Source organism: Rhipicephalus microplus, chromosome X (genome assembly GCF_043290135.1).
Source record: "Rhipicephalus microplus isolate Deutch F79 chromosome X, USDA_Rmic, whole genome shotgun sequence".
Classification (NCBI taxonomy): Eukaryota; Metazoa; Arthropoda; class Arachnida; order Ixodida; family Ixodidae; genus Rhipicephalus; species Rhipicephalus microplus.
In genome coordinates, this window is record NC_134710.1 from 424,401,064 (window position 1) to 424,413,860 (window position 12,797).

At 44.5% G+C, this 12,797-nt stretch overlaps 1 protein-coding gene across 4 annotated transcripts in view; it reads left to right on the plus strand.

Moving 5' to 3' along the window:
• LOC142776538 (activating signal cointegrator 1-like) overlaps positions 1 to 12,298 on the plus strand; it is a 135,410-nt gene extending 123,112 nt beyond the window's left edge. For all 4 annotated transcript variants that reach the window (XM_075880378.1, XM_075880374.1, XM_075880373.1 and 1 more), the window contains one exon: positions 8,715 to 12,298. In XM_075880378.1, coding sequence (XP_075736493.1) covers positions 8,715 to 8,893 — 179 coding nt within the window. In that variant the 3' untranslated portion in view covers positions 8,894 to 12,298. The remainder of the gene's footprint in view (positions 1 to 8,714) is intronic.
• The last annotated feature ends 499 nt before the right edge of the window (positions 12,299 to 12,797 follow it).

Below are 12,797 nucleotides of genomic sequence, written 5' to 3' on the forward strand. Positions count from 1 at the left end.
TGACAAGCACCAGACGAGCTACTTGGCACAAAACCAGGTGGTGGCTTACGTAAGGAAGATGAGGAGTCAAGTACATTGGGTGCTTGAATGTTGTCTTGATTTGTGTATTGTATGGAAGAGTTTAGCGTTGGTGATATTTGTGTACATGGGAAACCAGGTGGAAGGTTCGGCCTTGTAGAAAGACGGCTAGGATGTCTTTCTATGAGCAGATGACTAACTTCGCCTGACGGGAATCGTAAACTTCTGCTCTGTGCTCGAACGCGTGAAGGCTGCTTATGACTGCGATGACTGAGATCGAATGCACTGAGAGCGTGTGTTCTAATCGAATCTTCATTGGAGTCTTGAAACCAGACGATCATTTCTTCTTTTATTTTTCGCCGACTTGTCGTTGTCGAATATGTGGGTGAGGTAAAATTTAAATGCCTCACCGGTGACGTAGTCGCTGAAGTTCGTAACCATCTCCCGTTCCGACCAAGATGCAGCGGTAGCGTGGAACTCAAACAGGTCGAACCAGTCCTGTACAGGTCCATCGTCCGCTGCTCCGGTGTACTTGGGGATGGGAAGGTCGTCTGATGCTGCTGTCATGATGCTTGGTGGTCTTGGTGGTCCGTGTTCGGTCACTGCGTCTCGCTGAGGTCTTCGATGATGATGGCCAGGCGATGAAGTGGTTGCGAGGTCTTCATCCTGTCGACTTGTGTAACGCTACGATGAATGGGAGACGTGGCCTGGCTCACACTCCATGTTTATTCTACTCTGCACTTCTTCCTTCTCGGCTTCTACCAACCATCGCTACCTTCATACGTCACATGATGAGGAAGAAGTGCACAGTAGAATAAACATGGCGTATGAGCCAGGCCACGTCTCCCAGTCATCATAGCGTCACATATATATATATATACTTTCCTGCATGCATGCACTTTCACGGTGTTAACATTTTGCACACAGGCAAATGGATGTGAGGAATTATTGTGGCTAACAGCGCGAAGACCCATTCATAGAGTATAAGTGAACATGGTGCATGGCACACAGCCCGGCGCTGAATAAGCGCTGTGCCATGTCCTATCGTGTAGGTCGATAAAAAAATACTGAATGCTGCATGTAACAGAAACGCGCGCCCTCGCGCTATAAAAGCATGCATGCAGTTCCGAGTGTATAATTGGAAGGAATTAATGCACATGTCAACAGCAACATGAGAAGCACAATCACAGCATGCAGATTATCGACAAGAACGCATCATACACAAATAGTCTTCTTGTGATTGATTATACCTAAGAAAGGTAATTCATATTTATTTTACATTGCTGTTTTACAAATGTGAATAAAGATAATAAAGGCAAAGCATTTCTTTTATCTATGTTTTTATCTATCTATATATCTAGCCGCTTATCTCTGGGTGCTCTCGTCATCACCTCCTTAACTCGGCGTGAACCAAAATTAGTATGGGAGGGTTCCATAGTTTCACGAATACGACGCGCTGATTAAGACATGATCGAATAAAGTCGCAATCTTGTCGCATACGTTGTCAAACACTTTCTTCCAAACAGTGACAAATACCTGTGGGCGGGTATGTGCCACAAGTAATTGACACTTTGCATCTACCCAGGAATGACGAGAACACACGTGAGAAATTTCGACGCATGAGCATTAAGAAATTATGAACCGTTTCCCCGAAGCGAACCCTATTGGGATGCAAAGCAGCAGTGGTGCGCATGGCGTTGACCCAATTGAAACGAGCGTCGGCGCGAGTGGTGGAAATACGGCTTGAAGCGAAACTTGGTGTAATGTTTACTCGAGTAAACGTTTGTTTGAAAGGCAAAGACATGGGAGGCGGGTTGAGTTTCGTGTAAGTTTTATCGCAGATAACAAGCTGAAAGAGTGTTTTCACTCGACGTGCGGTCGAGCGTTGGGGGCAGTGGAAAGGGTGAAGAGGGAGAGATGTGTGGAGGAGCCGGAAGCTGTTGCGAGTGAGACCTTAACGCGCAGCTGCGACTTGACCTACTTGGCACTACTCCAATAGCTGTGGCGAGGTAAACGCACCGCGGTGCGTTCGTACGGACATACGTACGGCATTACACACGTGAGTCAAAGAGATGCTTCGCATCTTAAAAGCCTTACATCGGCAGCACTGACCCAACGAATGCAAAGAATAAATGTCACGGTCCCAGCAGGAATCGAACCCAAGCATTCTGCGTGGCAATCAAGCATATTCTACCACAAAGCTACGCCAGATACCTTAATACCTTAAGGTATTAAGATTAATAGCTTATTAAGCTTAATAGCTTATTAAGCTTAATACCTTAATATGGTCATGAAATATCAATTGTGGTTGTAAGGGTTGCCGTGCTGGCTATCCATTTTTATAAATATTACATATGTACCCCTATGATGCAGCCGTGACATCGGGTTAACGTTAATTGTTGCTAGGTGTCATACGCTGAAGTTGATTTATGCAGCAGCATCCAGGGCTACCATCCTCGCTAGCACCAGCGCTTCATATCAACTTATTGCTTCTGGTGTTCCTAGTACTCAAGTTTATGTTTGCATTATTGCAGAAGTGCAAACAACTGGTTATATAAACACTTGGAACTCTTCAATGTATGTCTGTGCATGCAACATTTGGACGTATATTCGGTGTAATTTCATGCCGTGCCGCTTTACAAAAATTACAACATGGTCTTGCTTAGCATGCCTCCGCATACTTCACATAAAGTCAATTCCTAAGCTACGTGGAATCTGTCGAATTTTTCAAAAATATCCTTGGGCAAGACTACTTTCGGCACGAATCTTGACATAGGTATGTGTCAGTTTTGTACAAGAAAATGTAACTCTTAGGAATGCCGATTACCATATTTTGAATCGTACAGTCAGTGTACTTGACATTTCAAGCAGTACTCTCTTTTATATTGCTACGAGCCAGTGCATGGGGATGAAGAATAAAAGCAGATAGACTGGCGGGAGTTAATCTCTGTGGCTGGAGCTGCTCGCTTAACCGGCTGAATATACATCTGTGACTACCCCTCCGAGTCAGTCTCCTTCTCGTAATATATTTGGTGGAGTTGTGCGATCCCCGTCCTTGTCACGGAACTCCGAAGCGGACACTCCCTCATGGCTTTGAACATGACAACTCAAGACTCGGCTACATCTTCCCCAGTCGCCCGCCCTTCTGTCCGGCCTGTCGACCTAGCTCCCGGAACAATTTTCGTGATGCTTCCCGCCTTCAAAGACCCTGGCGTGTTCTCGGGCTGCGAGGGTTCCGACGTCGACCAATAGCTACATCTCTATGAACGCGTCAGCGCCACTTACAGGTGGGACCCTACACTTATGCTTGTGAACGTGATTTTATCTCGACGGAACCCCTCGTGTTTGGTTTGACAACCACGAGCAAGACATTACAAGCTAGGACAGCTTCAAGGAAAAGATCCGTGAGCTTTTTGGCCACCCCTTTGGTCGTCGTGAAGCTGCGAAGAATGAGTTGTCGACTCGCGCACAGTCTTCCATGGAGTCCTACATCAGTTACGTTCAGGCTGTCCTCTCAGTATGCCACCAAGCTGACGAAAACATGTCCGAGCCTGACAAAGTTGCACATATTCTAAAGGGTATCACCGACGATGTGTTCAACCTGTTGGTATTCAACAATGTGTCATCTGTTGATGGGATTATTAAAAAATGCGGCCGGTTCCAACAAGCTAAAAGCAGGCGCATCTCCCATCAGTTCCAGTGCCTTCCGAACACCGCTGCGACGTCCTCGTGTCTCAACACATACCATCCACCAGACACCTGTGACAACTTGACGCAACTCGTCAGGCGAGAACTTGAAGCGGCTGCTCCAGCTAAGATGGGACCAACGTCCCCTGACCCCTCTCCTCCAATTACGTTGCCCCTCATTCAAGCAGTCGTCCGGTAGGAAATCACCAGCTTGGGAATTCAGTCTATTTCATCGCCTCCCTGCACCGACTTCCAGCCCCAATACACGCCTGCACGTCCCTTCCTGACCGGCTCTCCCTCAACGTTCCGTAATCCGTCCGCATGGCGAACACACGATGACAAGCTGATCTGCTTCTCGTGACACCGAATCGGGCACATTTCTCGCCATTGCAGAAGTCGCTGGTATCCTCCTGCACAAGCCTCCTCTCGTCACTTCCATGCACGTCATGCCTATCGCCATGAGACCAGCCTCGACCATTTTGCCCAGGAACCTGCTATTGAACATCGCTACTCCCGCTCTCCATCCCCCCAACGTCGCCAGTCTCGTTCTCCACAGCCCCGCCACCCGTCTTCCTCTGCTTTCCCAAGAGGTTCCTCGACATAAAACTAAGTGTTCCAGCCCTTGGAGGTGGCGCTGCATCACTCAAACTAACAAAAAAATCCTGTCTTGACGATACGGACGAAATGGAACCTTATAGACGTACAAGTAGACGGCGTACATGTCACTGCTCTTGTCGACACTGGTGCTCAACTTTTCATGATGACGAGTGATTTTCACCGCAAGCTCAACTAGGTTCTCACACCTGCGACCACTCAGTTTGTTCGTGTTGCGGATGGCGGAACAGCATCTATCGTTGGAATGTGCTCCGCTCGTGTAAGCATTGCTGATCGACACACAATTGTTCTCTTCACTGTCCTTGATAAATGCCCCCACGACGTAATCTTAGGTCTCGACTTCCTGTCCGCGCATTCTGCCCTCAGAGACTGTTCGACCAGTACGCTCTGTCTACACATGCCCGCAACAGAACCTTTTGCACAACGACCGAGTTGCCTCTGCACAACGGGACATGTGCGCCTCCCTCCACAGACACTAACTTACATAGAACTCATCTCAATACCACGAGTTCCCGACAGGGACTATGTTCTTATCCCTATCATCGATGTCCTCATAAACTGCGGCATTACATTACCGCACTCCATTCTGTCCATCGCAGGCAATTCCACGTGTCTTCCAAGTGTCAACTTTAGCTTGACACCTCAAGTGCTGCCACAAGGGATCTCTTTGGCGTTGCTCTGCACCTTAGAAGGCAATGCGGTAGATGTTTTCACGATGGCCACTTTTTCTGACCCCCACCCTCAACATCAATCTGCCACATGCTCCGACAGCCCTATTACGTCGATGATCGCTTCCAACTTAATGCTGCAGCAGACTGACGAGCTACACCGGATTCTGCTGTCTTACATCAACGTTTCTGACCTCAGCGGCCGTTTGTTGGGAAAAGCTACTGGTATGACCCACCGTATAAACACTGGTAATGAGCATCCTATTCATAGGCGTCCATATCGGGTGTCGGTGGCTGAGTGTCACATTATCCAAAGTGAGGTCGACAAAATGCTCGCCAAGGACATCATTGAGCCATCCTGCAGTCCTTGGGCTTCTCCTGTAGTGCTAATTCACAAGAAAGACGGTGCATGGCATTTCTGCATTGATTATCGACACCTCAACAAAATTACCAAAAAAGACGTGTACCCTCTGCCACAAATAGATGATGCGCTTGATTGCCTCTATGGGTCCCACTATTTTTCCTCCATAGACCTTCATTCCACCTACTGGCAGATAGAGGTAGATGAAATAGACCATGAAAAGACTGCATTCATCACCTCTGATGGCCTATATCAGTTCAAGGTCATGCCCTTCGGCCTTTGTAATGCTCCAGTCATTTTCGAATGAACGATGGACTCTCTGCTCAGAGGATTCAAATGGTCCACCTGTTTGTGCTACTTGGACGACGTCATCGTATTTTCACCAACATTTGAAACTCATATAGAGCACCTCTCAGCCATCTTAGGCATCTTCTGTCGCGCTGCCCTACAGCTCAACTCGTCCAAATGTCACTTTGGACGCCATCATATCACAGTACTTGGCCACTTAGTAGACGTTAACGGTGTACAACCAGACCTGGCAAAAGTCATCGCCGTCAAAAACTTTCCTGTACCACGATCTGCGAAGGATGTACGCAGCTTTATAGGACTATGTTACTACTTCCGACGCTTCATGAAAAATTTTACGCACATAGCGAGGCCGCTTATGCAGCTCCTCAAGAAAGACATCCCGTTTTTATGGGGCTCCGAAGAAGCTTCTGCGTTCTTGACTCTCATCGCTCTTCTCACTACTCCTCCGATTCTGGCACACTGTATGGAAATCTGTGCAGATGCAAGTGGAGATAGCATTGGTGCAGTGCTGGCTCAGACACAACATGGCCATGATTGCATTATTGCATATGCCAGCTGCCTCCTATCCACACCTGAACGTAACTATTCGATCACAGAGCATGAGTGCTTGGCTCTTGTATGGGCGGTGGCGAAATTCCGATTTTATCAATATAGACAGTTACCGACCACCACGCGCTCTGTTGGCTTAGCTCTCTAAAAGATCCATTAGGCCACCTTAGTCGCTGGGCTTTGTGCCTGCAAGAGTTTTCCTATTCGGTGGTCTACAAATCTGGCCGTCTACACCATAATGCCGATTACTTCTCCTGATACCCTGTCGACGATCTTGAGGACACTGACGAGCCCATGAAGAACTCTATCTTGGCAGTGTGCGACTTCCTTAACATTGGGGAAGAACAGAAGCGCGATCCAGTGCGGCTCGACATCATCAGCCGTACGGAATTCTCCCAAAATGATGCTTCCGTCCGCTACTTTGTCATTCAAAAAGGTGTGCTATACCGCCGCGATTTCCGACCAGACAGGCCTGACCTTCTCATTGTCGAGCCTAAGCATTTGCGCCACTGTGTTCTCACCGAACTTCACGACGCTCCCACGGTTGGACACCTTGGCGTATCCTGCACGTACGAGCGCGTCAGGCGCCGTTTCTTCTGGCCAGGCCTTGCTCGCTCGGTAGGCCGATACGTCGCCACGTGCGACCTATGCCAACGTCGTAAAACACCGTTGCTGCTATCCGCTGGCCATCTTCAACCAATCGACATACCCGCGGAATCATTTTACCGTGTTGGGTTAGACCTGCTTGGTCCTTTTCCGAGATCAACATTGGGAAACAAATGAATAGCCATGATTACAGACTACGCTGCACGCTACGCTATTACACGAGCTCTACCGACCAGCTGTGCAACGGACGTCTCTGACTTGTTACGGGACGTTAAATTGATTCACGGTGCTCCGAGACAACTCCTCACAGACCGTGGCCGTACATTTCTATCCCAAGTCACCACCGACATTCTGCGTTCTTGTTCCACGCAACACACACTGACAACCGCTTACCACCCTCAAACAAACGGCCTCACAAAACGATTCCTCATAGATCCCGGCTGCGGCGGCTGCATTTCCGATGGAGGTAGAAATGTTGTAGGCTGTGTACTCAGATTTGGGTGCACGTTAAAAAACCTCAGGTGGTCGAAATTTCCGGAGCCCTCCACTACGGTGTCTCTCATAATCATATGGTGGTTTTGGGACTTTAAACCCCACATATCAATGAACTATTTAACTGTACTCTTACAAATATGCTCGCTGTGTATGTGTCGCCCGACCAACAAGACTGGAACCTTGCCATACCCTACGCAACTTTCGCGTATAATTCATCCAGTCATGACACAGCGAGCTTTTCGCCGTTCTACTTATTGTACGGAAGAGAGCCGACTTTACCCCTGGACACAGTCATCTCAGCTAACACCTCGTCCACCAGCGAGTATGCCCGCGACACGATTGCACGAGCCGATCATGCCGGTCAGCTCGCTCGCGCTCGGCTGATGACGTCGCAAACCAACCAATGTCGTCCGTACGATGCGGAACATAGAGACGTACATTTTGCTCCCAGTACCCTCGTTTTACTCTGGTCCCCTCATTGTCGGCTGGGCCTACCAGAAAAACTTTTGTCTCATTACACGGGAACCTACCGTATATTGCGTCAAGTAACACCTGTCACCTACGAGATCAGCCCCATCTATCCATCATCATCTACTGTGCGGTCCAGTGATATTGTACACGTATCACGGATCAAGCCCTACAAGAATGCGTCAGATAACGACCTTTTAAGCACCGGGACGGTGCCTCAGCCGCCAGGGGTCATGCTACGTGCCAGTGCATGGGGACGAAGAAGAAAAGCAGATAGACTGGCTCAAGCTAATCTCTGTGGCTGGCGCTACTCGCTTAACCGGCTGAAAATACATCTGTGACTACCCCTCTGAGTCGGTGTTCTTCTCGTAACAATATTCATACAAAACACAGCTGTAGTGTATGGCTCATAGTTGAGAAATATGCCAGCAAAGCACACCTTCCACTTCTACAGTTAACACGACATAACTTAAGGGCCCACTGAACGCTTGTGTTATGCATGGTGTACTACTAAGGTATTACCATTACTTTGTGCGATCAGGCTGACATTATTATCTGTGAATGATGCATTTCCTCAGCCGCATGATAGTCATTTGCTTCGCAAAGCTGTTTCCTGGCACGACAGGCATGAGACTTTTGGAAAAGGATGTGACAACGAGCAATTACGCTAAATCTGAGTGCACCATCAATTTAGTCAACCTGTGTAGAAGAGCGAAAATTTAGTCAGGTAATGGTAAAAAAGTAACACATAGGGAAAAAACGAGGAGCCCTCAAAAATGGGGGCGAGAGAAAATCGTTGTGTGTGTGTGTGCTTCCTTCTTTTTCTCTCTCTTTCTCTTTGAAAGCTCGCCTTTTTCTTTGTTCTTTACTCAGTTTTTTTCTCGTTGTTTTATTTTCTGCCTGTCGATGCATTGCTTTTAACATTCTTTTCTTTCCAGGTGAAAATACTCCACAGTTTCAGTTCACTTTAACTGAAACCATGGCTGTATATAGCTGGGACCAAGTGAAAGCCAACAGGTTAGCAACATACTCCAGTTGGCCGCAGCAAGAACCACTCCAGACTGAAAATGGAACCAGCTGGCCTAGAAATAGAATCAGCTGGAATCATTTCTTATAATGAAACCAGTTGGTGTAAATTATTATTATTATTATTATTATTATTATTATTATTATTATTATTATTATTATTATTGTTATTATTATTATTATCTTCCTTATGGCCATTCACTTCATCCCAGAATACCTGTAGTGCAAGGCAAATAAGTGCTCACTGCCTTCATGATAGTTTTTTTTTGTACATCTAATGCTGACAATATTAACAGTTAATTGTATGCCAGTACAAGCTTAATTTGAAAAAGGCACAGGGTATTTCAAGCAGTGCAAACAATTAAAAAACAGTTTGCGTAAAGCACAGCACATATGCACAACCAAATATTGCGGTGTGCTGGGTTGCAGTTTAGAGGGGCTGACACTCTCTCCTCTCATATTGCCTTGCACCTCTCTGCCAGGGGAACACATGGCACTGCAATTTATAGAAAGGCATAAAGCTACTCTGAAAAGGTCTAACTGCTCTGCCTCATACTGTCATCACCTGATCTTTTGGAGATAAAGTAAGGCTGCATGAAGAACAGGTAGCTGTGCATCAGTCATTCCCTAAAACGTACCTCCTTCGAAAATCCAAAATATCCTCAGGATGTCCTGAGATGGCGAAAATATTCTTGTTCGTAGGGTGTGCTGAGGACAACCACAAGACTGGCTGATATATTTGAGTCCATTAAATGCAGTTAAAATATGTAGGTGTCTGTAAGAACCTACATTATAAATACTGCTTTGAACAGTACAAGAGTGGAACACAGATTTAATGAGTAAAACACCAAACAAGTGCAATGTTATCAATGCCATGGTAATAATAATAACAATAAATATATTACTATATATTTATAATAGTATTGTTTGGTTTCTGTATACAAGGTAACTAATCGTGAGGATTAAAAGAGGCTACACAGAAAAGCAGTGAGGTTTATTTATAACAAATACAATTTAACGAATTCTCCTACTGAGTTGCAAACCAAAGCTGGTCTATTAACACTACAAGGTAGGGCAAAAATAGCAAGACTAAAGTTTTTGTTTCAGTTAATCCATAGTACATAAACATCGACCAATATTTTTTTTCAGTCGTTTTAAGTTAACACATTACCGGCACTCACAAACACTTAATAAATACACTTTCAAATCAAATTGCTATAAATATTCATACTTCCCACAAACCATAAGAGAATGCAAACCAAAAAAGTCTTTTTGGTACTAATGCCTCATTTTTCACTGTGTCCTTAGATACGGTACAAGTAGCCCCGCCGCGGTGGTCTAGTGGCTAAGGTACTCGGCTGCTGACCCGCAGGTCGTGGGATCGAATCCCGGCTGCGGCAGCTGCATTTCCGATGGAGGCGGAAATGTTGTAGGCCCGTGTGTTCAGATTTGGGCGCACGTTAAAGAACCCCAGGTGGTCGAAATTACCGGAGCTCTCCACTATGGCGTCTCTCATAATCAAATGGTGATTTTGGGACGTTAAACCCCACATATCAATCAATCAATCAATCAATTAATCACATATGGTACAAGTGTCACGCGTAACTGAGAGAAGAAGAGACTAGAAAAAAAAGAGGGCAGTATCGCCAGTACAGTATAATAGACGTCGCTTTCTTAAGAAGTACACAGAAACTGCAGTTGGGTAAAGATATTCTAGATGGCGCTGTACCCCTACTCTCCCATTGGCTGCATGCACGGGTTGTGCCTGGGTGTGCATAAAACGAGTGCATCTCTCAGTCTCCTGGATAGTCACTGTTCGTAGTGGATTGTTGGTGGCGTATGGACGAAGCAGAGTGGCGGGCACGTTGAAGACGCTTGCGCTCGATTTTCTTGGCATGCATCTTGTCGGTGTTACCCATGGGCCTTCTGCATTCTTGAACACGAACGGACGCATAGACGCATGCACGGACAGACGCTTCACCCCACTTATCGTCAATCACTCCATGGATATGCTGTGCTTTTTTTTCATTTTCTTTTTTTTTCTTCCGAGAATAAAAAAACTATTATTAATTTTTTCTCATTATAACTTGCACATACGTTTTAATACTACTACTATCATTATATTCTAACAAAGCTTATTCAGCAGTTGAGTGCATCTATATTGCACTACATTTTATACCCCACTACACAGTAAAGATTGAAAAATATGCTTTAAAGTTAAACTCCACTTATTTACTCATAAATTGTGCCATTCTCTTGATGCAGTGATTCATAGACTGAATTGTTTTAGAATTTTGTAACACATTTGACAAAGGCAGGCATGAAAATTTACTTTTCAATTAAGTAATCTGAACCTTGCCACTAACAAATTTTAGTACTTTGGATGCTTCGTATGAAATTGAACTCACTTTGTGCTCAGCTAAGCCCAGCTTATTTCTCATTTTAATTGGTGATGCCCCTTTTTTGCTATCACATAAATTTCGTTATCATTTGCTGATAATAGTGTTGTCATTTGTGAAATTACTAACAGAGACTATTTGTAATACATGTTATAGATATATTGCTAAATAAAAGTAGGGTGTAATTTTTCTGAAACTCCCATACTAAATATAAAGTTATCAATGCTAACCACATGCTTGGCTTGTGCCAGAAATGCCGCACCACTCCTTCCTTTCTTTATGTTAACGTACAACCAAACCAAAATATGTGCACGCATGTCCCTTTAACATATTTTGTAAACGAATTTGTCCAATGCCTATGAACAAGCCTTACCAATGCCTTTTGGCCTGCTTGACACTTCGGAGCCTTCTATGCACTGTAAAGGCACAAGAAAACTTGTGGGTCTTAAAGGTGACTTGTTTGAAGACTTTGCAATATGATGGTTGATTCAAAGTGATAAAGTAATGAGTTAGTTGTGGTGTATTGTGTAATGATATGCATAATTTGTGAAAAAGAAGCAAGCATGCAAATTAGTAAATTCTTAATGAAAACTTAGTGACATCCGTGCAAGATTGGTTATTGTGGTAACTCACCTGCAGTTTATTGGTAATTATAGAAGATGAATACTTAATTATCTTGAGTTTTAATGAATTGGCATTTAGTTTCTGAATAGCAGTATGATAAAGAGCATGCACATATTTTTGTTTGGTTGTACAATGACAGTGTAAAGAAACATTTTAAAAAAATGAGTGGTAAAAAAATTTGTGGCACAAGCAAAGAACATTATTAGCATTGCAAACTTTGTAGTCAGTCTGGACATTCGAGAATAATCCAACAGACATCCGCACAGCCAAGTATTCCAAATTACAAAGCAATTTTCCAGGGACGACTACATAACGATTGCACCTGCATGCATGAGCTCGTGTCTCTCAAGTTTCATGCATGTGCTTCGTTATGGTAGAGTGTGGTGCGAATACCCCCGATGGTTGTTGGCTGCTGTTTAGTACACATGTTGTGCAGCAAACTAAATTTGAAATAAATTTTATTACAAAATGTTTTATTGCTATTTTCCGGTTGATGTATTATTTCCACTGCAATATAAAAACAAGTACATCGAATAGTGGTTGTATCTTACTTTGCAGCTATGATAAGGACTCCTAGGAACTTTAAAAAAAGGAATCGAGTATCTGGAGGAATAATCAAGCCCTTAAAATCTACAGAAATGTTAAGAAAGGGTAAGTGACAATTGTGTAGGTAGAAAAATCACTTTCCTAGAGTGAAGCAGTCAGCTGCACAAGATAAGCTGTCATGTTTAGTGCGTATAACCTGCCAGCAGGCATAAAATTTATGATACCTTTACATATTTTCTATTTATTTCTGTGCACTTAACATTTTAAATATCATTAAGCTATGCAAGAACATTTAGTTTTACGAATATTAGTGACTGAATCAAATAAAATAGTATTTAATTTGGTATGTGAAATAGAATATTTGTGCAGCCTTCAAATTTGGCAGTTTCAGAATTTCCATGGGGCACATACTTCGCCATGTTGGCT